General features: G+C 66.1%; 1 protein-coding gene across 2 annotated transcripts; it reads right to left on the bottom strand.

Moving 5' to 3' along the window:
* Positions 1 to 1027: 1027 nt before the first annotated feature.
* PWWP2B (PWWP domain containing 2B) lies at positions 1028 to 21361 on the bottom strand. 2 transcript variants are annotated; one of them, XM_055424377.2, is made up of 3 exons: positions 20894 to 21359; positions 11826 to 13418; positions 1028 to 1535 (listed from the first exon to the last, which is right to left on the bottom strand). In XM_055424377.2, the coding sequence occupies exons 1-2, from the start codon at positions 21016 to 21018 to the stop codon at positions 11843 to 11845; spliced, it is 1701 nt and encodes a 566-aa protein (XP_055280352.2). In that variant the 5' UTR covers positions 21019 to 21359; the 3' UTR covers positions 1028 to 1535; positions 11826 to 11842. The 2 variants fall into 2 exon arrangements, with proteins under 2 accessions (XP_055280352.2, XP_055280353.2); XM_055424378.2 differs by having other exon boundaries at positions 1028 to 13418; positions 20894 to 21361.
* Between the last annotated feature and the right edge of the window lie 5910 nt (positions 21362 to 27271).

Below are 27271 nucleotides of genomic sequence, written 5' to 3'. Positions count from 1 at the left end.
GAGCACCCTGGTTCTCCGTCTGCACCGGCTGGCACTCCTCCTCCAGTCCAGGTCTCTCCCCCGAGGTGGGCACCCAAGGGGGCCTCCAGGACCGAGGCCTCTGAGCCGGGCTTGAAGTGGGTGACTGCTCTGGGCAGCCGTGAGTGCAGAGGGTCTGGGTGGCCCTCCAGCGGCCCTGCCCCAAGTCGTGGCCTGGGCTCCGCTGGACCCCAGGGCAGGGGTCGGAAGGGGGCTCCCCAGGGAGGGGGGGCAGGGGAGGACAGGACCCGCTCCCCTTCCTCCAAAGCAGTCTCTCTGACCCCCAGGATCCACGCAAGTATCCCCTCCCTCCACGGCCCCCAGAGGACAGCCTCTTGGGGTAGAAAGGCCTTGACCAGGACAGCTCCCCTGGGGGTTTGACCTGTAAGACTTTGAGAGAAGGGCTTTGCTGCTCTGCACCCAAGGGTCAGGCACAGACCCCCAGGCCCCCAGGGAAGGGAAGCCCACCCCTCTTCTGTCCTGGAGAGGACCCCCCAGCCTGGCCCGGAGTAGTCCTGCTGTGTGTGTCGGGGGCGGGGGTCATACTGCAAACGTTCTAGTAAAGCCAGGAGCAGACAGAGGCCCACCGTCCACTCTGGGATGTCACTCAGCTCTGCAGGAGCAAACCAGGAAACCAGGGGGAGAGTTTTCACAGGGAAAAACCAGAGCAAAGTTCTCTACCTCCTGAGTTGTCGCTCCCCACCGTCAAACGTCGTGCAGCCAGAAAGCCATGGGCAGGACAGGAGAGGCTGGGCTGAGCCCCCCTGAGAGGAGAGGTGCTCCCCCCAGATCAGGGGCCTGGCCCCCAGGGAAGAAGGGACGCAACCTCAGAGCCGCCAGCATCCGAGGAGTCAGTGCCCCCCAAGGGGCACACAGCTCGGGCCTGCCTGAGCCACGGGACTTCCACACACATCTCTTTATTCTCCTGCATTTAAACCAAGAGCAGAGCTGACTTTATCTTTCTTCTTTTTGGTCTTTAAAGTGACAAAACGGGGCACGGAACGGACTCTTACAAACGACAGGTGAGGTGTTTATTCTTTTCATGTTGCAGTCTGGCTGCACAGTGGCAGCCTGGGACGAGCCGGGCCGGGACCGCGTGCCCAGCGGGATGGGAGCCCGGTCAGGTCAGGGTTCTCGGGGGGCGGCGGCGGCCCGCCACGCGCACCTGCTTGTGCCCAGGCCAGCAGGGAGGTGGTCCTGACCCCAGGCACTCTGCCCTGGGGGGCTGCCCTCCCTGCTGGACTCCGGCCTTTGAGGAACCAGAAAAGCTCAAGTCTATGTGGTGGGAATAAATACATTTGCCCAAGATGAGCCGCTGTGCGCAGGGCAGGGGTCAGTCCGCGCGGGCACACCTGCCCGCTCCCTGCAGAGGTCCGGAACCTGGCTGACCCCGAGGACGGGGTCTCCGCATACAGCCAACCAGAAGGCTCGCAGCGTCCTGGGTGGGACGGGGGTGCGAAGGACGCCCGCGACGTCGGGAGCTGTGGGAGGACAGCCCTTCCCTCAGCGTTGGTGACCTGGTGGAAAGCAGAAGGGGACAGAGAGTAACTGATGTCAGCATCCAGGGCAACGGGCAGGCCAGTGCCAGGCCAGAGTGCCCTCCCCGAGCGCTCCTGGGCCTCAGGGACCCCACCCCCAGCTTCCACCAGCTCAGGGGTCCTGCCTCCCACGGTGCCCCGCCACCTCTCCTGGGGCAGGGCCCCCCACCCCGCAACCCCCGGGGCCCACCCTGCCTGCCTGGAGAAGGGCTGGGATCCTCCATGGCTCAGGGACCCAGACCACAGGCTGGTCTGGCAGCCCCAGCCCTGGGCCAGGTCCATGGAGACTGAAATGAGCCTGGCTGCTTTGGAACCTTCCAGCCATTCAGGGCTGGGGCTTTCAGGCTGGGCGCACGGCCCAGAAGGCCCCATTGCGGGTATGCCAGGCGCCCCTGGAGACACACGCACCTCGCTGGGAGCCCCACCCACCGAGGCACCCTCCTGGCTCAGGAGACTCCCAGGGGCCGAGAGGGGGGAACAGACCCTGGACCGGGAAATCCTTTCTCAAGCGGGTGGGGAGCCCAGGCTTCCACCCTGCCCCCCGACGCACCCCCGCCTCCCATCTGACGACTAGGCAGTTGTCCAGCAGGTGAACCTGGCTGCAGGGGCCGCAGACACCTCTGTCCAGTGTCTCAGGGTCAACCCCCCACCAAGGAAAGCAGGGGGCTTGCAGGGAGGGGGCCTCCCCGAGTGCAGCAGATGGGGGAGAGTGTCCACCAGCGCCCCTGCCCTCCAGCCCTCCAGTCCTTCTGGGAGGTTCCGGGATGGGGTGCAGCCTTGGAGGAGGAGGAGAAGGGCAAGGCCAGGTACCCAGCAGCCCGGCGTCCAGCAGGAACAGGAGGGCCACGCACCCTGCGGCTCCCCGCCCACGTCTCACTCCTGCACGGGGACGAGAGGCAGGCTGGGCCAGGGCCTGGCCCAGACCAGGAGAGCGGGCTGCCTCCCGAGGGCCCTGAAACTGCCAGCCCATGAAAAAGCCCAGCCTGCCCCGGGGAGGGGCCCCGGGGGTTGTGTGGGAGGCCCGGGGGCCAGCCACCCCAGCCCAGGCCTCAGGGCGAGGAGCCCCTCGGACACGCCCCTGAAGCTGACACGCCGGCCCCCAGGGCACGCAGAATCACGAGAGGTGACCAAGCGGTGGTGTCTGACGCCACCACGTTTTGGAGAGGTTTGTTTACAGGGTGGTCGTAAAGGGAAACAAACGCTCGGTGTCTCCGGTGGCGCTGAGGCCTCCACTTCTCTCAGAGCCCAGTGATGACACACAAACAACCCACAGAGAGGGAAATGCAACTCTGCAGAGAACGGAGCTGAAGAGAAACTACATGTGCCGCAATTACCTGTGTGGACAAGCTGCAGTGCTTGATATTGGCACCGAAGCTTGATTCAGTCAGAAACTGTGCTTGTGTGTGTGTGTGTGTGTGTGGCGGGGAGCGGGAGTTATGAGGCTGCAAAATCTTCCTTTTCCACAGGAAGACTGTCCATAAAGAAGGCCCAAGCTGGGGAACCACGAAACGAGAAGTAGGGTGGGTGGAGGGAAACCCTCTCCTTACACACTTCGCGGCACCAGCGGGCTTTCACACTGGGAACGTGTGACGTTGGTTAGTGGTTTAGCCTCTAAGTCGTGTCCGACTCTCACGACCCCATGGACTATAATAGCTCGCCAGGCTCCTCTGTCCATGGGATTCTCCAGGCAAGAACACTGGAGTGGGCTGCCATGCCCTCCTCCAGGGGACCTTCCCGATCCAGGGTCGAACCTGCGTCTCCTGCACTGCAGATTCTTTACCAACTGAGCCACCAGGGAAGTCCGCGTGGCATTGTTTCGGATGAAAATTCAGTGAGGCTTCCCTGGTGGCTCGGGGGTAAAGAATCTGCCCACCAAGGCAGGAGACACGAGTTCAAACCCGAGTCCAGGACGATCCCAGAGGCTGTAGAGCGGACAAGCCCGTGCACCATGACCCCTGAGGCTGCGCAGTGGAGCCGGGGGGCTGCAAACACTGAGCCCGTGTGCCCGAGAGCCTGTGCTCCGCAACTAGAGAAGCCCCGGCAACCAGAGGCCCGCCCAGCACAACTGGAGAAAAGCCTGTGCAGCAACAGAGACCCAACACGGCAAACAAATTAAAAAAGAATTCAGCAAACAGAGATGTGCTCAGGAACATCTCACGCTACTGCAGACAAGGAACCAAAGCCGCCCTCCATTGCTGTTCAAAATGTAAAACCCCGGAGGTGGATCTGCAAATGATCCTGCGGTGGCCCACGTCCCGGAGAGGCAGGGATGACTCGGAAGGGTGCCCCCTGCTGCCATCGCTGCTCTCGGCTCAGGCCTCTGAGAAGTGACCCCACTGGCCACGCTGCTGCAAAATGCACGGATGCTTGCCCAACCGCAGCCGGTCACTGGGCTCTGCCCTGACTTCTCACCTCCCCGCAAGGCTCCAGGGAAGCTCCCGGCCACGAGCAGCAGCCCTACTCACGTCTGCAGGAGGGACCCCTCTCTGCCCCACCCCCATGCCTCCCCACCACCTCAGAGCTCAGTCACAGCATCCACGGGAACGGCCACACTCAGAAACGCCAAGTGCCCTGTTAACGCGACATTTCAGCACCTGCCGCCGCCGCCGAGCCACCTCAGTCGTGACCGACTCTGCGACCCACGGACGGCAGCCCACCAGGCCCCCCGTCCCCGGGACTCTCCAGGCAAGAACGCTGGAGTGGGCTGCCACCTCCTTCTCCAATGTGTGAAAGTGAAAAGGGAAAGTGAAGTCACTCAGTCGTGTCCGACTCTGTGCGACCCCACGGACGGCAGCCCACCAGGCTCCCCCGTCCCCGGGACTCTCCAGGCAAGAACGCTGGAGTGGGCTGCCATTTCCTTCTCCAATGTGTGAAAGTGAAAAGGGAAAGTGAAGTCGCTCAGTCGTGTCTGACTCGTAGCGACCGCATGGACTGCAGCCTACCAGGCTCCCCCGTCCATGGGATTTTCTAGGCAAGAGTACTAGAGTGGCTTGCCATTGCCTTCTCTATTTCAGCATTTAAAGGGGCTCAAATCAAAGGCAACCTCACATTGCTGCAGAGACACTGGACCTGGGGGTGATTCGAGCGGCTACAACCCCCTTTGAAGCCACGGCCCTTGTTAGGGAGATGCAGACACCGCGGGAAGGGCACACGGTTGCGGCAGACCTCCAGGGAAAAGCTCACCTTCCTGGCTCCCCAGGAGGAAGCCCCCAGGGGGGTGACGGTGGCCTGACTCACGGATGACGCCTAGGTGGGTGGCCCAGGGCAACTCGGCGGTGCATGGCCTTCCACGTCCATGCACAGGGCCTCTGCCCCAGCTCCGCCCATCCACATGGCTCAGGAAGGTCTAGGGCACAGCCACTGCCCCTACCCTGCGGAGACCAGCAAGGCCATGGCCGTGGCCCCCGAGCACCTGCCTGGCCAGACCTGCGCTTGGTCCCGTGGTCCCTTCAGCCACATGCAGGCTGCACCAGATCCGGTGAGACCCCGGCCAGGTAACTGAGGAAGGGGAGGGTCCCAGGATGCCAGCTCCCCGGGGTGCAGCCTGGAAAGCTGTGTTTGTTTCCCTGTGGAGACACGTGGAGGGTTGACACGTGGCCCCCTTCCCCATCCAGAGACCCAGGCAGCCCCTTCCTCCAGCCAGCATGCAGGGCGCAATGAACCCAGCACCAGGCTGGGCAGGGGCGGGCCGTGCAGAGTGCCCAGGCCTCCATGGGCGTTCCTGCATGCCGGGCAGCGTGTGGGTCTGAGTATGTAGGAGCTGATTTCCTCGAAGGGGAGACCCCAACAGGACTGCAAAGAACAGGACCGGGGTGTGAAGAAGCTGTGACACACAAGGATGCCGGGACGGGGAACCCTGAGGTCTGGGGCCCATGGGGGTCACGGCCGTGCCCGGGGCACTCAGGATTCCCTCCTCGACGAGGCAGTGGCGGCCAGTGGGCACAGGAAAGGCTGGGCACAGCTGTCTTACCACTTGGAGCCAAGAGACAGTGGGCGGTGCCCCTGTGTGTCCACTTCCATCATGAAAACAGGAGGACAAGCAAGCATGGCGGGAAGGCGGCCTGCAGGTCGGGGTTGGCCCAGAGGAGCCCGGATGATGCTCAGACTGACCCGGGACCCTCCGTAACATGCACAGAATTACAGACACCAACCAGAATGTACAGGAATCTCCAGAGGTGGAAAGAAAGATGGAATCAGTGACCCTAACGGTGTCTGAGGTCATGACAACCCTGGAGGGGGCCCTGTGCCCATGACCCGGAAACCGGTCTCTAACGTGTCCCCCGAAGGGCAGACCCCAGGCACGAAAGGCCCGGGGTTCCCCCAGATCGCCACGGCCGAGCTGGTGGCCTCCCTGCCCAAATATCCCATATATGCTGCAGCCTGCGCGTTAACATTTGACACGTCAGCGTTTACGTGTAAAGTGACTGACTGCTCTGAGAACCGAGGATTTCAGCACGAGGGGCAGAGACTCGCAGAGTGGCAAACAAGTTAAAACCTGGATTAGCGGCGTCAGTGCGAAGTCACGACCACGTTTCTCCTAAAAGAAAGTAGCTCCAGGTCCCTGAACTGCGAAGGGCGATTAACAACCTGGGAACAGCACCACCCGGCCAGCAGCCCTCACCCAGGCAGGACGGCAGGACACCACGCCCCGGAAAGGACCCAGGGCCCCTCGGGAAATGGAGGGCCCCGGGCCTAGGCCACGGAGACGGAATCCTGTGTCCTGGCGGAGAGCCAGGCCCGCGGCCAGGGACGGCTGAGCTCCTCAGATGGATTCAGGGGCTGAGGAGCCCACAGGCAACAATGCGTCAAGGGTCATCGGCCTGGATGAAAGGGGTCAGCTCTGTTTACTACGGGCACCTGGTCAGCTGGAAGGCCCGGGCCCTCGTCTGAAGACCGCATCTGCAGGTGACCACTGTCACTGCACGTGGCTAAGAAGCAGATCGGGCCACTGGAAGAAGGGCCTCCCAGCAGGCAGCTGAGACCCCGCCCCCCATGGAGGGTCCCACCCAAGTGTCGGGGCACAGCGGTGCAGAGCTCAGGGCTTGGGTCAGCCCCTGCCCATGAGCCCAGGGACCTCGGACCCTGGGGGAAACAGGGAAGGGCACTTGGAGCTGTCTGTGGGGACCCTGGCCAGCTGAGACTAAGGCACCGCAGGAGGGGTGCTGTTGTCCCTGAAGGCACAGGCCCCGGGGGCCCATGGTCCCTCCCCCCAGGCCCGGAGGCCCTCCCGCGGCCGGCAGGGACCCCAGGACCCCAGAGGAGCGCCTGCATGCCTGGGCCCGTGTGCTGTGCTGCCCGGCGCCCACCTGGGAGGCCGTGCGGAAGGGTGGGGCCCGGGCCTCGAATCACAGGCCCGAGTTTCCTCTGGAACAAAATAATTACCACCTTCGCAGACAACCTGAGCTCGCTGAAAGCAAGGCGGAAGTCAACTGAGAAGCGGAGGCACATTTTTATTCAGAGTTGGGGAAAAGCAACACCTCTCCGGGAGCTGGTGATGGACAGGGAGGCCTGGCGTGCGGCAGTCCATGGGGTCGCAGAGTCGGACACGACTGAGCTACTGGACTGAGCTGAACTGAAAGCCTGTCTGGGATGCCGGGCCTGCAGATACAGCTCTGGAAGGGAGAAGCCCAGGAGGAAGCCGGAGCCTGGGGACAGGATCTGGCTGCCTCTGCCCGTGTGACCCGGCACGCGTCATGGCTCCGGCGGGGTGAGGCGGGGTGGCCGCCAGGAGCCAGGCTGCAGGGTTTCCGGACTGGCTTCCCGGCCTCTGTCTTCAGTTCCCAGGAGAATCACCTCATGAGGCTGAAAGTGCTATTGGGGCCCCAGCCGTGTTCACAGTCTCCCTGCGTGGCAGGGCGCCTCCCTCACCCCGTACCCCCAGCCCAGCTGGACGGGGACGTGAGCTGCGCCCGCATCTGCGGGGGCTGCTGAGCGGACAGAGGACGCGGTGGGTGACCCGGGTCCCTCCCGGAGCCGTGGGGAAGGCGTGATGGGTGTGACGAGAGGAGGGCTCTGAGAGAGCAGATGAGGCTGCAGGGGGCCTCCCAGGGCCTGGTGGGGAGAGGCAGACGCAGCTTCCACCCAGCGGGCGCCCCCAACCATGAGGCTGCTGGTGTGGCCATGGGCCCGGGGTGCCCGAGACCCCAGCAGCTGAGAGAGGCTGGAGGACCCTCCCCGGAGCCCCAGGAAGAGAACCTGTGTTTTGCATTCGGCCTCCAGAGGTTCCTGCGTTTCCCGCTGGCCTGAGACAGGTCATCTGGGACAGCAGCCTCGGGAAGCCACAGAGCCGAGGCTTGCCCCAGGGTGCCCTCCACTCAGTAAAACCAGGAGCTCCCCAGGGAGGCGCAACCGAGAGACCCTGAAAGCTCTAGCCTGCGGGAAGCAGCTGCCTCAGGCCTGCTTGGCTCAAGGGGAGCCTGTGAATTTCCCCCTAGGCTGAGAGGCGGGGACACTCACCCCAGGGAGGTGCATGGCTCTGTGGGGCCTCGGGACAGCGCTGCAGGGTTCCTAGGACACCTGGGCGCCGCTCCCACACCGCTGACCGCCTGGGGCCCAGGATGCGCTCCCAGGGACCCCGCATCCAGTAGAGGCTCTGTCACCTCTCACCCTGGGTGGGGCCTGTGGGCCAGGCGCGCCCCCCACCCCATCCGGGCTCGCCTGCTACCTCCCCGGGGGTCCTGGGTCCACCCACTTCTCCACTGGCCTCCTTCCTGGGCTCCCAGGGGCCTCACGCCTCTGGTCACCGCTGTCTACCTCTCCACCACTCTGAGCCCCCACACTCCACGGGGCCCCCTCCCCACACCCCGTGCCCCTGCCAGTCCTGAACCACCACTTGGCCCCAACCCTCCTCTGAGGCTGGACCCTGAGCAGCCTCCATGCTCAGACCCAGGCACGCAGACGCCGACGAGATGCTGAGGCTGGCAAGGGCGCAGGGGTCCCGGAGCTCTGGGCATGCCTAGCAGCCCCAGCCTGCCCCCCAGGGCCTCCAACCCGCTCCCCATGGCCCCCTGACTCCCCCTCCTGGTCTCAGCTGCCGTCCCCGGCACAGCCTCCCTCCATCACACCGCTGCCCACAGCCGGGGCATCTTTCCAACACAGGACCGTCATCCTGGCTTAATGTCCCGCTGTGGCACCCCTTCTCTGAGGGCAAGGCCACAGCTGGTGGTCTCTTCCTGCCCCCAGGGACAGGCCTGGCTCCCTCCTGCCTCTGATGCCCATCCTCACCCTATTACTCCCTGTTCTAATCTTGGCTGTACGTCACCTCCTCCAGGAAGGCTTCCTGGAGCCCCAGTCCCAATCAGCTTCCTCACCAGACACTCCGTCAGGAGGCCCTTGTCCCCTTCCCGGCACATTCCTGTGCGTGATCACACATGAGTCTGGGGAGGTGAGTCACAGCCCTCCCCCCACCCGCCAGGCAAGGGCACGGTGACTGCACACTTCCGTCTGCATCCAGCAGAGCATCTGGTCCTGGCTGGGTCGGTGGGTGTGTGGGTGGGGAGGGAAGCGGTGACCACGGGGTCTGTGGGGAAGAGGCCAGGGGTTCATGCCACACCTGGCAGGTGGGGGTCCTGCCCTGCCCTGGGGGCACCCCCATCAGTCACACCTGCAGGGCCCTCGCCCCTGATCAGTGAGCACTAGGAGCTGCCTGGCCCATCCAGTCAGGAGCACAGCCTCGCCCCTCGGGGGGACATGACTCTGTCACCCCAAGACAGACGGGACGCTGGGGCTCAGACGGGGCTGCATCTGCTCCTGCTGGGTGCCTGATCCCCGCCGTGGCACACGGGGCTGGGGGCAGGACCTGCCGGCCTCCCCAGTGCCCTGGCCGCCGGTCCCTGGGCAGCTCTCAGGATGCTCACGCAGGCGCCCACCTCCTGGCGGAGCCTCCAGCAGCCCTGCGAGGTGGTGGGGAGTCTCAGGGTCAAGGTCTGGGCATGTGTCCCCCCCTCTGTGGGGCTCTCCAGAGTCCAAACCCCACATTCCCAGCATGGCCTCCATCAGCCCCCGGGGATGGCAGGGTCCTGCGCTGGGCTAGGGAGCCACATGGGGCCGCAGGACTGCTTTTCCCAGCAGACCTCCCACCGAGCTCCCAGTCCTGGGCCCACCCTCTGGCACACGCTCCTGGACACCCCAGCCCTGCCCTCAGCACCCTTCAGGGTATCCCACTCGCATCTCACACAGGTTCTGCAGGGACCCCCTGGGCCAGCCCCAGCGCCCTCAGCTCGTCTGGGGAGCCCACCTTCCCCAGGGAAGGCAATTCCGTTTCCCCTTCAGAGAGCAGGCCGGGCAGGCTGTCCTCCAGACACTTGACACTTGAAAGCAAATGTGCCCACCGGAAGACCACCGACCCCACCCGAGCGCGAGACCCCAGCTGACTGATGCCCGCAGACCAACCACCTGGCTGGCACAAACCTCAGCAGTCTTTAATCCTCGAGAAACAAAACCCAAAACCCCATCAAGCAAAACCACTTTGCTTTGGCGCCGAAAGGATTCAGCAACAGCCCCCCCCCCCCCCACCTCAAGCTCCCAAAGCCCCAGAACCCAGGCCCCTGCAGCAGGCAAACCTGTCTGGTGAGATTCCTCCTCTGCCTCCTGATAAACAGAACGAGCGTGAACCTATGGGGCTGCCTTCTCTCTCACAGGGTGTGTGGGCGAGCCACCCACCACCCCAGGCCAGACACAGGGTGGGCCGGGCCGGGCTGGGAGCAGAAGGGCACGAGAGAGGTAGGGCCCGAGTGGTCCCCAGGCCAGCCGGACGCGGCTGCAACAGAGAGATGCCGGGGAAATGGGAGGCTGGGCATCGGGGCCTTCTCTGGGCCCCTCCCCGCGGGGTGCCCTGACTCGACACCCTCGCTGGCTTGACGCCCCCCACCCCAGGGCAGTGCCATGCCCACACCCCACACAAAGGCCAGAACCGATGGGGGATGTGCCGGGTTCCCGGGAGGGGTTTGTGCCCCGAATCCTGGGAGCACTCAGGAGGCACAGGGGCATGGGGGAGGGGGACGAGGCCCCAGCGCAGACTGTCCTTCTTCCCTGCTTCTTCAGTCCCGGGACCCGCTGCAGCCAGCCCAGTAGTGAGGCGGCAGCAAGCACTCCATGAACCCCTCCAGGGCCACCGGCTGGCCAGCCCGCCCAGCCCTGAAGGCTGGCATTGCCCGGGAGGTCAGCACAGACAGGTGGACGAGCTGGAGAGCCAGGCCAGAGAGGTCACCCGAAAGTCCAGAGATGAGGGCAGAGGTCAGATGAAGGACAGACCCCAACTGCTTCAGGGGCACCAGCCCGAGGCCACAGGGCCAGGAAGGGGCCACAGGCTGTCCCCCACTGGGGACCCCTACACCGTGGTCCACCCAGGCAGCCTGGAGCCTCGGGCAGCCACAGCCTGCCTGGAGCCAGCAGAGGAAGGGTCGGCCCTCGGACTGACTGACCAGGGCCAGGGCTGGGCAGCATCACCTCCCTGCGTCTCAGGCCCCGGGAGTGCTCACAGCACGAGGCTCAGCTTGTCGCTGTTTCCTGACAGCCCCTGAGGCGACCAGACAGGCCACACAGTGACCCACCCCAACTGGGGACACCGCGGCCCCACGGGGGCTCCAGGTGGGGCCACGGCCAGGGGTCCCACAGAATCCCCCCGGGGTTGGAGACGGAGTCCGTGGCACTGGCCAGGACAGATCCCGGATGCCCTCCTGGAGCCTGGAGCCCCAAGCCCCAGGCACCACGCCCCAGCCGATGAAGGAGAGCCCCCCTGGCACCAGGAGAGGGGAGCTGGGCCACAGGCACTGCCTCTGGGAAGCAACTGAGCGACCCTACTCTTTCCTGCGACGTTGGACCCTTGGATGCACCTGCCGGCCTGCAGTAGGGGAAGGGCAGGAGGGAGACCGCCCTGCGGTCTGGGAGGGAATGAGAGACAGAGCAAGCCCCTCCTGCGCCCACCCCAGCCACCCACTCCCCTTTCTCCAAAAGGAGAATGGAAGAGCAAGCAGATCTTTCACGGCCTTTGAAAAATGGCCACAAAACACAAACCAGCTCTGTTCTCTGCCCAGGTGGCTGATGACTCGCCCACTCTTAAAGCATCTCTTCTGTGAACCGAAACATTAGGGGGACATTGCCAGAGAGCAGGACAATCTTCCAGACCACCCGTTTCGGAGCGGCGAGCCAGTCTGGCCAAGGGCGTCCCTCACCCCCTGGCTCACCAAGGCCCAGGCTGGAGGCCCAGTCCAGCCATGGACGCAGGCTCAGGGCAGCTGGAGAGAGGCAGCCCTCCATGCACACACTCACCTGGCTGGGGACCCGGGTTACGTTTCAAACTGGGTTAGGAGCTCCCTTATTTCTGGGCCCACGTGCTGGGCGGCATTGGCAGCCTCTGTGATAGCTTTCCGATACATTCCCTTCTTCTTACGGTTAAATCTCAGTTTGAAAAATTCAGAGAAAGGGGAGAGTTTTGAGATAGACAAAAATGACGTAGTTGGAGAACCAAACCACGAGACTTTGGCTTCTTGCCAGGAGGGCTCCCCGTTCTCCTTCTGGCTAAGACTAATGTCCAGGACACGTGCCGGCCACCAAGGGAAGCCGTGGACCTTACCCCACACGACGTCCCCCACGGCCACGGTCCTCCCGTCCTCGGTAACACACTTGGACACGCTGTGCGTGTGCAGCCTGACCGTCAGGGGCGGGACCGTGGGCCTCGTGCCCTTGGAGGAAGACGGCACAGACACGCCGTTGCCGGGCAAGAGGTCGCAGGTGTCCGGTGACGTCACATCCGAGCCAGACGACTTGGACTCGTCCAGGCTGTCGCTGCTCCACGCCAGCTCGCCGGCACAGCCGCTTCTCCCGGGGCAGCTGGCGAGGAAAGCCAGCCCAGCGTCGTCGGGCCCGTGGGCGCCCCGGGGACACCCAGGGTCATCGTCCTCCCCCGAGCTTGCAGAGGAGGAGTCCGCCAGCCCGCCGTGGTGGGCGGCGCCGTCGGCCGGGGGCCCTTGGCCCTTGAGTTCCTGCACCAGCTCGGCCCTGTAGACGGGCTCCTGCTCGCCGGCCCCCAGGCGGCGTGGCTTCAGGCGGATCTTGGGGGGCAGCGGGGCGGCCCCAGGGGTCAGGGGCCGCGTCAGCTTCAGCTTGGGGATGGAGGCGGGGGCGCCCACGGCCGGGCGGTCCCTGGGAGGCTCGGGGTCCGGGCCTCCGGGCGAGGCCGGGGGTGGACAGAAGGGCTCCAGGGAGCCGTGCACGCGGGGGGGAATCTCCACCACCTCCCCGGTGCCCTGGGGCGTGCTGTAGGAGATCTTGATGGCCGGGCTCCGCGGCACCCCCGCCCGTGCCTCCTCCCGCCGCTCACGCCTGCTCCTCTTGGGGGCGGCCGCGTCGCCGCCGCCTCCGTCGGGGTCCTCGGGCTTGCGGGGCTCCCTGCGCGGCCGGGGGGTGGCGGGGGGCCCGGGGCTGGCCTCCGGGGGGCTCTGGGTGCTCTTGCACTTCTCACACAGCACTTGGCGGGGCCGCAGGCGGATGGGGCTCAGGGCCAGGCGGCCGGGGTCGCGGTTGCGGGACAGGCGCCTGCGGGTCCTCTTGATGCCCCGGGGCGGCGGCTGCGGCACCCACTGCCGGTACGTGTTCCTCAGCCAGAGCGGGGGCGGAAAGGGGGCGCCTTCGAAGTAGGGCGGGAACGGGGGCAGGCTTCCGGCGGGCAGCGGCGGCACCAGGGGCAGCTCGGGGCTGGCGGTCCCAGGGGGCCCGTCCCCACGGGCAGGCGCCGGGGGGCCCGTCCACAGGGGCATGGCCTCCACGTCTCCCTCCACAGGGGACGGGCCGTGGCAGCCGTTGACAGGGGCGTCCTGGGCCTGGGTCAGTGGAGCCAACGGGGGCAGGCCAAAGAGGCCGGACCTGGTTGTGGGGAGACAGAAAAGGGCGGTCAGCACAGGCAGGACCCCTGCACCCAGCCCCCATGCGGGGTGCGGGGGCCCAGCAGGATCTCCCGGCTTTAACAGAGGCCCTGGGGCAGCCCAGGTGCAGGCTGCGTGCTCTGAAATCAGGTGTTCAGCATCAAGCCCATGGGCCCGACAGGCACTGAGCATCCACGCCTCCGTTCCTGGAACAAGGGGAACTCGCAGCTGCAGACCTGGAGGCCTAGGAAGCCGGCAAACGGGGCCTCCGTTCTTGGACAGGCCTGGCCCAGCCTGTGGGGAACCAGGGGCCGTGTGGTCGGTGGCCCCTGCCCACAGGCCTTATCCGCTCACCTCCTCCTCCCTGAGGGCAACACTCCCAGAAGGAAGACCCCCACTGCATCCCCGGGGGGACCTTCAGCCCCAGGAGAGCCCACAGGACCGGGGTCCCCGGTGCAGAGTGTGTCTGGGGGCAGGGGCCACTCACGGCCAGGCCCAGCAAGCCCGGGCCTGAGAGTCGGCCCGCTCCCCCCGAATGCTGCTTTCAGGCGAGGGTACCCCCACACAGGCCGCCCGTGCCCACCATGACCTGGAAGGACCACCCCTCCTGCCTGGTACCCCTGGCCCCTCCCCTCCATCCTGCAGGCCCAGAGAAGGCAGGAGGCCCCCCTCCCGCAGGGACCCACAGCTGAGGCCAAGCACGTGGCCAGCACCCCAGGGCTTCCCAGAATGGCCCGTGCTTGCTTCAGATGGCTTCAGGGCAGCACCCTTCCAGAGCACTGGCCATTCGGCCTGAGTGCTGGGGACGTCTTCAGTCACATCTCACAAGTGAGCTGCTCCTGAAGCAGCAGGAAAACACTGCTCCAAACTACGAAAGCCAAGTCCAAACAGGCCACACCTCCTCCAGCAGTGACACACAACTTCAAACACACGCGATTCAGTTTATAAGACTGTTTAAGCTAAAAGCTGTTAGTTTTCATTTTCCAGCACAGAACAGACGTTTAGACAAGAGTTTGGAATACTGCGCCTCTGCCTCTCCCTCCCTCGTGTACTTCAATCCCAGCAGAAAAGACAAGTGAGCTTTGCCGTTTCACAGTGTCCAAGTGGCTTCGGCTTCTACTGTTCCCCAGAAGAAACAGGCTGCTAAGACTGACCGATGGGCCAGGGCAGCTCCGTCTGCAGTCAGGCGGCCCCGGGCACCTGTGGCCGGAAGGCTCTTCCCCGCCCCTCCAGGGGGTGGGTGACCAGGGACACAAGGAGGCTGGGAGCCGGGTGCAGGCCACTGGAGAAGCGTGGACCGCAGACGCAGGCAAGAGGGCTGCATGCAACAGGGCTGAGGGCAGTGGCCAAAGGCCCACGGCCTCCCTGACCGTCTGTCACGGGAGGGCACGTCTGCCATGGGAACGCCATCCAAGTTCTGTTCAATTCAAGATCACCAGTAAATGCCCAGTGCTGTGCGCTGTGCTAAGCCGCTTCAGTCATGTTCAACTCTTTGCAACCCTGTGGACCGTAACCCACCAGGCTCCTCTGTCCTTGGGATTCTCCAGGCTAGATTACTGGGGTGGGTTACCATTCCCGATGCCAGGGGATCTTCCCCAAGCAGGGATTGAACCTGAGTCTCTTACGTCTCCTGCATTGGCAGGAGGGTTCTTTACTGCCGGCGCCACCCAGGAATCACATCAAACTTTATCAAAGTGAAGTTGCTCAGTCGTGTCTGACACTTTGTGACCCCATGGACTGTAGCCTGCCAGGCTTTTCTGTCCATGGGATTTTCCAGGCAAGAATACTGGAGTGGGTTGCCATTTCCTTCTCCAGGGGATCTTCCCGACCTGGGGATTGAACCTGGGTCTCCTGCAGTGCAGACAGACTCTTTACCATCTGAGCCACCAGGGAGTCCCAGTTTAAAGTCATTAAGGGAACCCTATGTAAGGCCATCTCCCCTGAATCTAGTCTTCGTGGGCAGAGCTGCTGGAGGAGGTAGAAGGTTCACACGTCAATGCCCAGAGGGTCCAGCTCACCAGGGCCCCAGCCTCCTGTCCTCTGCTTGGCCACGAGGATGCAGCTCATCCAGCCAGCTCACCGGTGGCCTGTGACCTGCCGGTGTGACCGTGGGAGAGACAGGTGGGGAGACCGGAGCAGCAGGGCCAGCGTCCAGCCAGGGGCCAGCAGTGGGGACCTGGCCCCTCTGGAGTGGATTCTGCTTGGGGTGGTGGGCAGCTGTGGCGAGCTGGCAGTAGATCCTGCCCCCCCACCCCCCCAGCAGATCAAATCAGGGGGCTGCAGAGGCCATGAGCCCCACCCTGGGGTGCAGGTCCCCCTGAGCACCAGGCTGCGGCCCGAAGGCGGTGCTTCCCTCCAGACGGCGGGCGGCCAGGGACTGCAGCCGTGGCCGGCACAGCAGGCCCCATGACTGGGGCACTTCCTTCCCGGAGTGGCCGCCCGGCCCCGGCCACACCCACGCCTGCTGGTGGGTAAACAGGGCCGGCGAGACAGCCAGGGGCCTCAAGCAGAGCCTTGTCTACAGCCCCGTGAGGTGCCCTGGTCACCATCCCAGCTCTCGACTGGGACAGGGAGTCTGGAACAGGCCAGCGGCTGGGCAGGGTCTGTGCTTGCCCCCCAGCTCGGCTGCCCCGGGGTGCAGAGACGGCTCCAGCCCAGGCCCCTCTCTCAGGGAAGGACCTCAGCAGCCTGCCCCCACAGGGCGCCTCCTGGACCCCCGGGCACAAGCTGTGGCACCACTGAGCTTTGTGCGTGACCACAGGGCTAGGCCTGCGCTCAGGGACGGAGGTGCGGCTGGCCTGGCAGAGCCCCGTGGTGACACTGCAGGGCCTGGCAGAAGGTGGGGGGCCTGGGGCCAGAAACACGGTCTGCCAGGTCCTGGGGAAGGACTGGGCCCCACTGTCTGCCCTCTGCTGTGCTGAGGGTTGGAGCCTACTGGGCCCTCCAGGCGGCCGCCCCCGAGGTGGGGAGAAGGAGCTGGGAGTGGGGCCTGGGGGCTGGGGAGACCCACAGGCAGAGCAGGGCCCCCCCGGCCCCCCCTGCTTAGACCAGGAAGCCCGAGGGGGCCTGGAACAAACCACAGTCCCAAGGAGGGATGGGGGAGATAGAGCCAGGGTGAGAAAGTGGGAAGTTCGCACAGGCGGCTTTGGCTGTGGGGCTTATTGGGGGTCAGATCCCAAAGCAGAATAGTTCTGCCCTCAAGGGGACAGGAGACAGAGTGCCCAGGGTCTCCCGCTGCTCTGCCCAGGTGAGGACACAGCCGCCTGCAGGGACGCGGGGGCCTGGCCTGCGGTCCTTGGTGCCACAGCAGTGGCCAGGCCTCCGCTCATGTGGAGCGGAGGTTGTCCTGGGGTTCATTGTGTGCCTCCGGCCGAGCAACCTCCCCAGAGCTGCCCTGGTGGGCCCACAGCCAGGAAGAGCCTGCTGGAGCGCGAGGCCCTCCGCAGGCCCACCGCGGCCTCCCCTCCACAGGCCTGGGGCCCAGCAGCAGCCTCTGAGCCCAGCCCGGTTCCCCAGACCTTCCTGCCTCATCCTCCCATGAGGAGAGGCCACCCTGGTGTCCTGTGAAGAGATGAGAAGACTGGGCTCCTGGAACAGAAGCACCCCAGGGGCCCAACCCCGGGCCAGGGTCCAGGGAAGCCTCCTGCAGTGGACGCCCGTGTGGGCAGAGCCTGCAGCCTTGCACCCCCAGGCGAGGCCCACCCTGCGGCCGGCTGAATGACCCAGCGCTGGTTCAGAAAACATGGCAGCTTCTCTCTCCCACAGGCGGCCAGACAGATGGCTTGCCAGACAGACGGCCGGCCGCAGGGCCGGGGAGGGGCGGGCGCTACGGGAGAGGCGGGCAGGCGGCGCCAGGCTGCCCTGAGGTCCACCTCTGCTCAGGGAGCGGGGAGACAGGAAGTGTGGCCTGGACTCCAGAGGGTCGCCCCCAGGGCCACACGGGGCCCTGCCCCCCTCCCCCAGGGACACACAGGGGGCCCTGACCCCTTCCCCAAGGACACACAGGGGGCCCTGCCCCCCTCCCCCAGGCACACACAGGGGACCCTGTCCCTCCCTGAGGACAGCAACCAAGGATCTCTGCCCCAGCTGCTCCCAGGGTCTTGCATCCAGGGTTTTAGAACTATCAGCGTCATCCCAATGCAACTCAGCTGACTGTGTCCCTCTCACCTCTCCGAGGGTGCCCCCAGAAGCCCAAGGCCAGGCACCCCCACCCCCAACTGCCTTGGAGCAGCTCCAGAGATCAGCCATGCCGGCCTGGTCCCCTGGTGAGGCATCTGCCTGCTGACTGCAGGTCATGCCACCCTGTGGTGCACTGGGAACCCCCACCCTCCAGCTCCCCAAGGGCAGGGGAAGAGCCAGTGGGGCCTGGGCAGGTGTGCCCAGGATGGAGCAGGGGCGCTCCCTGCCCAGGGACCAGCCAGAGTAGGGATTCTTGGCTGGTCTCCAGAGACTGAGTCTCCAGAAGCCTCGGTCACCACCTGCCTGAGTGACTGAGTTAGTGAGTGGAGTCGCATAGTCGTGTCCAGCTCGTTGTGACCCCGTGGACTGCAGCCCACGAGGCTCCTCTGTCCATGGGATTCTCCAGGCAAGAGTACTGGAGTGGGTTGCCATTTCCTTCTCTACCCCACCCCCCTGGGCGGGTCACAAAGGCCCACACCCAACCTTTCCAGCAGAGGGGCCCAGGAGTCTGGGTGGTGATGGCCCAGGGGATTCACACCAGGAAGTTTAAGAAACCCCAACTCAGAGGTCAAGGCCAGGCCTGACAGGCAGCTGGCCCTCACGCCCCATCTGGGGACGCCCTTTTCACCACTCGGAGCCTTCGCTGTCTTTGGGCCTCCCCACCTGAGGTCCCTGAGCAAAGGCACACCCCCAAGTCACCCACGAAACAATGCCCACATCTGCCTGGACCCCGGCCTGGACACAGGAGCCATGGCGGCGTGGCAGGCCGGGCCATCTGCACCACCACATGTCAGGACGGCCGCTGCCCGGCAGAGACGTGGGGGAGCGAGCCCGAGACTCAGGCCGTCTGCTCGCACGCTGACTGGGTGAGGACGCAAGAGGCCCCGAGGACCTGGCTCCAGCCCACACGGCAGCCGGGCAGCAGGTTCAAGGCTGGATGGGGGGGCACTGGGCACTGAGCGCCTCCCACCTGCCGGGACCTTGGCCTGGCCTCCGAGGACACACACATGTTCGGCTCAGGGCCCGCAGCGAGGGGCACCGCCTCCCAACTGCCCTCAAGTTAACACTGGTAGCTGGGTCCCCTGTGAGAACTGCCTGTCCTGGAAGATGCCCCCGGCTCTGCCTGCATACTCCAGCAAAGCTAACACACGGCGGTGAGCGGCCCGCGCCCCACGGGGGCACCGCGGGCGCAATGGCCTGCTGCCCCGGCCTGACCCCGCACCAGCCCACTGCTTGGGGACCCGCAGGCCCCGGGAGGGGGCGGTGCCTGCAATCCGAGCCCCCAGCTGCTCTTTCAGTGCCCATGCCTGGGAAGGGGCCTGGCTGGCTGGCCCTGTCCCCATGGTATGGGGGGGAGGGGAGTGCTCCAGGGAAGGCAGGTGGGTGCTGGGGACCCCGGGGCCTGAAGCCAGGCCCCCTCTGCCAGGGACACCCAGCCCAGGCCTCTGGACCCTGCCTGACAAGCTGGCTGTAAACTTGAGCACTGAAACTCACAATATTATGGGAGAAAACTGGGATCAGGATGAAACTGAAGGTGGCCACAGAGGAGAGGTGGGGTAGGCAGGGGCACGGACGGCTTCGGGGCCAGGCTTCAGACAACCAGGGGGGTGGGAGAGGCCAGGTTAAGCCTCAGACTCTCTGCAGGGACTGGGGGACCCACTCAAGCCAGAAAGGGGTGCTGCCCAGCTGAGCTGTGCCCACCAAGCCCGGCCCCTGGCTCCGTGGGCGGCTCCGGTTACAGCCTCATGTGGCCATGGCAGGGCGGACGCCCACACGCCCTACAGCTGCCAGTTCCCATGCTGGGATCCCAGCAGAGCCTGCTTCCTCCACGAGGGGGTGGGGAGCGGGTGGGGGGCCGTGCAGATCTCTGAGCCAGGGCATCCACAGGCCGCAGGGTCTGGAGCCCTGGCTGGAGGCAGAGAGCAAGGGCAGCAAGCCTGCAGCCTCCGCAGACACCCCCAGCTATGAGTATACCCTGCAGCCTCCTTTGTCCTGAGTCAGGGAGCCCAGAAAATGGGGGTGGGGGGCCTCTCCTGCAAGTGCCCACTGCCGAGAGGAAAGGCCTGGCAGGGCTGTGCAGGAAGGCTGGATTGCGGCCTGCCTGACAGGGAAGTGCCGGCCACCAGCGGCAGGGGACCTTGGCCACCCCAGGGCACAGGCTTGGCCCTCCCAAGGGGCTGTGCCTGAAGCCTGCGGGGGTCAGTGGGTCCCACCAAGCGTTCTCTGCAGTAGCTGGCTCCAAGCAGGGCGACAAGTCACCTGGGAGGCCATATGTTAAATCACATGACTTGTACATAAATGGCTCTGGCACATCTAATGAGGAGATAATGCCAGCAGGGTGACTGCTGAAAGGTGACAGTCCTCCCGCCATATCCACCCGCAGGCACAAACCCAGCCTGCACTGAGGGGCGAAGCTGGGCCTCTGCAGAGGGGAGGTGGTTTAGGATAAGGCCCAGCCTGAGCCTCAAGACATTAGCGCCTGATTAATGCCTAATCATTTATCTGCGCGACAGCTCCCCACCATGTGACGCTGTATCCAGGAGACTCTCCCGCTGCAGAGCTCCCTGCCGCCGGCGCACAGGTGCCTCTCGGCGAGGACTTGCCCCAGGCCTGCCCAGGGACCCCTCCAGCAGGGACGCCCGGCTCGGCGGGGCGCCCCCTTGCAGCTCTGCAACTTGTCTCTTTTCATCCCTGCTCCTCCTGGGGGCTCCTCAACCCCAAACAGTGCTCTCAAATCCTGCCGCTGGACACAGCTGCTTGCCCTCTGTCCTCACCTCAGCCCCGACTGCGCCCGGGAGCCGGAAGAGGGCATTTCAGGGCCCGCGGAACCCCCTCTTGTGAGTAACCCCCAGGCAAGTGGGGCAGCGCACGGGAGCCCCGTGCCCCCCCCCCCCATGACAATTCTGAACAGAGCCGAATTCAACAGTGCGTCTGAACAAAGAAAAGTGCGTTAATTATGGCAGACGTGCGGAGTTAGGAGCCCGGCATCGGCTGGCGCGGGGGCTCGGGATCCACGCGCCGCGCCCCGGCTCCAGCCCGGCGCCCCCCGCTGTCCCCCGCCCGGCCGCGCGATCCCCCGCCCGAAAAGTCGCGACGACTTTGAGAACCACTTTTGCCCCCCGAGCGGCGGCCGCGCTCGCGCACCCCGAAACTGGGGCTGGGGAAACCGAAAGCGGGCGCGGGCGCCACGCCGCCCCGCCCCGGAGCGGGTCTCGGCCCCGGGCCAGCGCGGGGGAGGGGAGGCGTCCCGAGGGGACCCCGGGGGCGTCCCGGGCTCGCGCCCCCGCCCGCGCTCACTTTTTTGTGCAGTCCAGCAAGATCCCGGCGAAGCTGCGCTCGCCGCAGCTCGCGGTGACCAGCAGCGCGCCGTTGACGACCTGCTCCACCCGCACGGGCAGCCGGCAGCCGGCCCGCGGCTCCATGCTCCGCGTCCCGGCCCGGCCCCCGCCCCGCGCCGGGTCAGCCCCGCGCGTGACGCCGCCCGCCGGCCGCCTGACGTCACAAAGCTCCGCTCGGGGCGGCCTCCGCGAGCGGGCCGGGGGCGCGGGGCGGGGCGCGGGGCGCACTGCGGAGCCCCACGAGGGGCAGGACGGCCGGGATGGGGCAGGGCCGCGCGCCGCCCCCGGCGCCGCCGGCCGCGAGCGCCCGCGCGGGGGACCAGAGGGCCGGCGCCGGGGGACCGCCCGGGCCCGGCCCCAGGGACCCCTCCTCGCCGGCCGGGATCGGCCAGGGGCGCCTGCCCCTCTGCTCGCCGCGGCCCGCCCTTCTCGAGTCCCCGGGCTCCCCGCCTTCGGGTCTGGCGCTCGGGTAGCCGCCCGGGCACTGCGGGGAGGAAGTCTCGGCGGCGCGAGCAGGAAGCCCGGCGGCCCGGCGCGAGGAGGCGCGGGGCACCGAGGGGACACGGCGGCCGCCGCAGCCGCCAGGGGAGCACTTGACGACGCCGGTGTGCTCGGCGCCTCCCCGGGTGACGGCCCCGGGCTGCCTGCCGCGGGCTGAGGGAGGGTGATCTGCCTTCAAGTCTGAGTCTCATGGCCGCGCGCAGCGGGTCCTGTGCGAGCCCCTGTGCGGCCAGGGCGCCACGCGGCCTGGTCACAACGGGAAGGACAGCTTTCCCGAGTGAGAGCGGGGCTCGCCGGCGCGCCAGCCCGGCCGCGGGTGGGGGATTCGGGGGGCGCTGCGGAGCGGACGCGGGACCCCCGCCCGGGCCCGCTCCGGCGAGCCTTCAGTCTCATGCCGGTTCTCGACTTTGCCGAGCACTTGAGCGTCCCGCACGCGGCTCGGGCCCCCGGGCCGCCAGCAGGGCCCACTCTGTTGCAGCGACCTTGCCCCGAGCGCAGCCCGGCCCGGTCCCCTAAGCCGGGATCGCTGCCCTCGACTGGGCACCCGCGACCGGCGGGCGGCCGGTTGTCCTGACGACCCAGACGCCGCCTCTGGCCGGCCCCGCCCCTCCGAGGCGGCCAGGGCCCGCCAGGCCCGGACCTGAGCCGGGGCCGCCACCCCCGGCGCCGCCGCGGACAGTGGGCCGCCGCGGCGCCACTCGGTTTTGCCCTCGGGCGGCCTCTCTGTGCCGGGAGCCGCTTGGGAGGAGTTCGACCTCGCAGCGCCACACGGCCCTGCGTTGTACGGCCTGGGGATCGAGGCCAGGGAGCTAGAGTCCAGCCCCAGGCACTCTCGGGGAGGTCTGAGGCTTGGGTTCCCGGAGACGCCCGCCTGCCCCTTCCTCGCCCAGGAGACCTCCGGCAGAGCCCGCCGCGGCCCCCTCCTAGTAACTGCTCTCCGCACCCCCAGCTTCTGGAGCCTGCTCTCACAAGAGCTGGGCATGGCTGCTTTGGAGCAGAAAGGGCAGGCAACAGGGACCCCTGCTGGCCCTGGGAGGGGGCCTGACCTGAGGCTGCCCGCAGGCTCAGCACAGGCGCCAGAGTGCTGGAGACGCCTGCTGGGCGTTGCCCTTCCTGGGCACCAGGGACACAGCACCAGGAACTGGGCAGCGCTGGTGTGAGTCAGCTCCAAGCTGGCGGGCGCCCCCCCCCCCCCCCCCCCGCCATGGGGGCGTGCCAGTGTGTGCACGGGGGAGTGTGTGCAGATGGGGGTGTCCAGAGATAGAGCCACCAGCAGGCCTTCCCCTGACAGAGAAGGGGCCCCAGAGTCTGTGCGGGTGCACAGGAGGGGAGCCTCAAAAAGGGGTCTGGGGTTGGGGTGAGGAAGGGGGCTTCTGGGGTAACTCCCAGGTGTCAGCAGCAGCCATTTGGGGTGGAGAGGCAGGTACAGCTGCAGATGAGCTGGGCTTTGGGGGCAGCGATGGGGCAGTGGTGTGTGTTGGGGGGCACCAGGGGTGGCCCAAGGACCACGCTGGAGCTCCCGGTTTCGAGAGGGCAGTGTCGCGGAGCTGAGAGGGGACAGGACTTGTGAGAAGGGTGGCCCGCCCCGCTTCCTCTCGGCCTGGGACCCAACCTGTCCGCGTGCCAGGTATTTTTAAGTGAGCAAGGAAGCCATTTTCTAAAACCCTGTCTCCACAAGGTAGAATAGTCAAAGGAGAGCCAGCTGAGTGGCAAATCGATTTGCATTTTAAAGGGTGGCTGTTCAGGACCACCCTTTTCTAGTACTCTTGCCTAGAAAATCCCATGGATGGAGGAGCCTGGTAGGCTGCAGTCCGTGGGGTCGCTAAGGGTCGGACACGACTGAGCGACTTCACTTTCACTTTTCACTTTCACACATGGGAGAAGGAAATGGCAACCCACTCCAGTGTTCTTGCCTGGAGAATCCCAGGGACGGGGGAGCCTGGTGGGCTTCCATCTATGGGGTCACACAGAGTCGGACACGACTGAAGTGATTTAGCAGCAGCAGCAGCTCAGGACCTCAACCGGCAGACCCGCCCACCTGCCAGTCCCCTGTGGGCGCCCCGCCTGCTCCCTGGTTTCTGGGAGGCCTGGGAAATTTCCTGACACCCTGGCTAAAATGCAGAGTCCTTCAGAGCGGGCTGATCAACCCCGGGTCCCCAGGCCACCTCCTTCTCCTCCCCTCCTCCAGGCCCCCTCCTGGACTGCCCTGTGCTGAAGGCCCCTTGGGGCTGGGAGGAGCTTCCCAGTGGCTCTGACTGAGGGAAGCTGGGCCAGGAGCCTCTCCCTAGGTCTCCAGACTTTGGCCCTAAAGCTGTCATTCCTTGGTTGTGGGCACACAGCCACTGCCAGGCCTGCCCTGCACCCAGCCCTTGGCCTGGTCTGCCTGGGGTGCCAAGAGAATGACCCAAGCTGGCCAGGCTGGCCAGATGGGCAGGGAGGCAGCCTGCAGGGGGGCAGGAGATGGTCCAGCGCCCACTAGGGTGGAGTCAGGTGACCACAGGCTGGCAGGAGGAGGGCCGCAGAGGTGCTCCGGGCAGTGGCTGACTCAGTGTTGGCCTCCCCCCAAGGCCCTGCACTGGTCCTTGGAGGAGCCCAGGACCCACCGAGTGGCAGCCTGGCCCCTCACTCCCTGACCGCCTGCCAGCGCCCTCATCTCTCAGGGTGATCCTCCAGCCTCACCCACAGGAGAGCCCTGTGCTCCGCGGGACATAATTACCCCGTTGTCATCCTGTCTCTCCCATGAGGTGGGAGACTCCCCGAGGCCTTCCTGTGCCCGGAAGGAATGGCCTGTTGCGGGTTTGCCCGGCCAGGCAGCTGGTGCCCCTCCCCGTCCCCTCCCCACCTCATGCCCCGCCCCCTCCCACTTCCTTACTGACGCCCCCCTGGGCAGCCTGGCAGGCAGGCCTCCTGCCGACCAGCCCAGTCCTCCCAAAGCCAAGTGCTTCTGAGGTGGAGTCAGTGTGCCTGGTCACAGGAGGACCTCAGGCCAGAGCCATGGGTCAGCAGAGCCAGTGTCCGGAGTGCCAGGGTGTGAGAGCCAGGAGGGGCCCGGACACCTCTTGTGCGACTCAGTCCGGACAGTGAGTGGCTGGGAGGAGGAGACTAGGGCCTGAGTGAGGATGCTGACTTCACCGATTGCCCACTGACCAGCATCCACCTAGGCCCAAGGCCAGAGCACAGCCTGTGGCTGTCATTGTTACCATCTTCTCCCCTGTGGGTCGCAAAACCCGTTAGAAAGTTGTCCTGTTCCAACCTGGAAGCCCTGGGTCTGTAAGACTGATTTCTTTCCATCTGACCAGCCTGGAGGGTCGGGTCTAGAGCCTCCAGCCCACTCTGTGGACGATGAGGGTCATCATCATCTCATAGGCCTGGCTGCAAACAAAGCCGCTGGGACTCCATTGGCGGGTCTACAGAGTTGGTTAGGAGCACGGACTTGGGCCCGATGGCTGGGATCCTGCTGTGCAACCTTGGGGAGTCTGTCTAAACTCCTGTGCCTCGGTGTCTTCATTTGGAATGTGGGAGCCCTACAAGATGAGCTTGCTGAAGAGATTAAATGAGTTATTATTATACATGATGTACCTAGCACAGCACCAGCTCCTAGTAATGAGTCTATAAGAGTTATCTGCTGTCATCACCACCACCATCCCCACCACCATCATAATCACCATCCCCACCACCGTCTCCACCACCATCTCCACCATCACCACCACCATCATAATCACCATCCCCACCACCATCTCCACCAGCAGCACGTTCTCCCTGTAGCTGGGTCATCTCCTGTGCGTCATCCGACTCCAGCACTGGTACTGAGCCTGGTCCGGTGGAGATGCCGAAGGGCCCTGGCAGGGGGTCTGGTCCCACCTAGAGGCCTTTCCTGTAACCCACCTGCCCTGTGACCTGGCCCCTCTGTACCCATGCCCACGTGCCCACAGAGGCCTGAGAACCCAGTGCCCCCAGCCCCCTGACCCCAACCCAGCACAGGGCTGGGGGCACAGAGGGGCAGGGGAGGGGGCACAGGACGTGTGCCCCAGGGTGGGGGTGGGGCAGAGTTTGTAAAGGCCCAGAGTTGCTTCCTACTGCTGGGCGCTTTAGCCCTCCCAGAGAAGGAATGGAGGCTGATGGTTTTGTGCAGGGTGGGGTGAGTGGTTCTTCCCTGAGCCCTGCTCCTCACGGGCCTTGGGCTGCCTGGAGACCACTACCAGCCATTCCTAGCCAGAGGGAACATTGCCCTGGGATATGCAGGCAGGAAACAGCAACACGCAGCCCCGAACCCGAGGACTGCTCGTCCCTCCAGAGCAGTGGGCTCCCTGCCCTGCGGGACGGCCCAACAGCCGAGGATGGGGGATGGGCTGCACCGCTGGGACCTGAGGACACTCCACGTCCATCCTTAGGCCAGAGGAGGGCCTCCAACAGGCACGGCGTCCCCAAGCCAGGATGTGTGTCCACCTTGGGTCCGCACCCCACCTTGGGACTCCGGTGAGCACCGGGGACTTCACCTGAGCCCACAGGGCCCGGAGCGCAGGTCCTGGCCACACCCGCACACCACGGCCTTCGGAGCCGGGCCGCGGGATGACGCCCCTGGGCCGGCCGGTGGACAGCGTAAGGCGAGCGAAGCCCAGGGTCCGCGGGCTTGACCAGGCTCCTGGGGAGAGGAAGGGGCCGGACCGCCCTTTCGGTACTCCTTTCGCGCCCGTGGGCTGTGTACCCGCTGGGATGCGGCGTCTCGTTGCAGTGGGAGGCGCCCTGCTCTTGTGGCCCCGCCCCGGCCAGCGGCTGCGCTCTGGGCGAGGCAGGACCCAGCTGGCGGGAGGCCCTGGGGCCCGGCCCGCGTCCGACCCGCGGCGCCACCTGCAGGGGACCTCGCAGCAGGCCCGGGCCAGGCCGCCGCGGCCCGATCGCCCCCCTGGCCAGGCCGCCGAGCGCCCCGATCGCCCGCGGCGAACACACCCGGCCGGCGCCGCCCCACCCGCTGCGCCCGGTTCCGCCTTCTCCGCGCGGTGCTCCTCCCCGCACCTGCCCCGGGCGGCCGGCGCGAGACTCGGCGGTCAGGCCTGCCGGGGGTGCCCTGCGGGTGAGGAATGAGCGGACACCGACCCGGGGTGGGCGGGCCGAGGGAAAGAGGGACGGACGGCGTGCCCCACCTGGACACCCCAAGGCGCGGCGGGCGGCGCCCGGCCCACGCACGCTCCGATCCCCGGGCGCAGGCCGCCCCCAGCAGCCCGGCCCCTTCTGGGCAGTGAGGGCTGCTGTCCCAGGCGGCTCTTGGGGACCCAGGCGTGCTCTGGTAGAGGCAGGATGAACACATGACGGCCATTCGGCGCCTGGGGAGGGGACTCCCCCTGGCTCCCAGCCTCAGCTCAGGCCAGCCTGCCTGCCTCCCTGAGTCAGATGCAGACCGGACCCCCGCCGCCCCCAGCGCGTCTTGAGGGCAGCGGTGGGGACACCCGGCCAGAGTCTGGGGGCCGCTGCTCACGTCTGGGGGTGGGCCTGGTCTAACCCTGCCCCCCTCCCACCGAAAGGCCTAGAAGGAATTGAGAAGGCCACGAAAGTGCCAGGAAATGGGGCGGGGCTGCAGGAAGGGAGGGGGCGAGCCTGGGTCCACAGCGCGACCCCAAAGGTCAGCAGGGGGCCCAGCCCTGACCCACCTCAGGGAGCTGTCTTCTGGCCAACTGACGCAGGAGCTGGCACAGGAGGAGAAGGTGGCCCAGCACAGCGCCCACCTCCAGGGCTTGACAGTGAAGGACCACCCCCCACCCCCAGGGGCATTTCCGTCAGTGACCAGTGGGGAGGACACTGTGCTGAGTCCCGGCAGTGAGCACAGAGTCAGGAAAGAAGC

This window comes from Moschus berezovskii, chromosome 12, assembly GCF_049115385.1.
Source record: "Moschus berezovskii isolate FMDL1 chromosome 12, NW_MosBer_1.0, whole genome shotgun sequence".
Taxonomy (NCBI): domain Eukaryota; kingdom Metazoa; phylum Chordata; class Mammalia; order Artiodactyla; family Moschidae; genus Moschus; species Moschus berezovskii.
The sequence above is the reverse complement of the archived record's forward strand: the minus strand, read 5'-3'. Positions and strand labels throughout refer to the sequence as shown.

Excerpts from the sequence above, each read along its gene's own strand:
- PWWP2B (XM_055424378.2), bottom strand. The coding sequence starts at position 21,018 with ATGGAGCCGCGGGCCGGCTGCCGGCTGCCCGTGCGGGTGGAGCAGGTC. Across the intron at positions 13,419-20,893 it reads TTGCTGGACTGCACAAAAAA|GTCCGGCCTCTTTGGCCTGC; the intron begins GTGAGCGCGGGC and ends CCCCACAACCAG.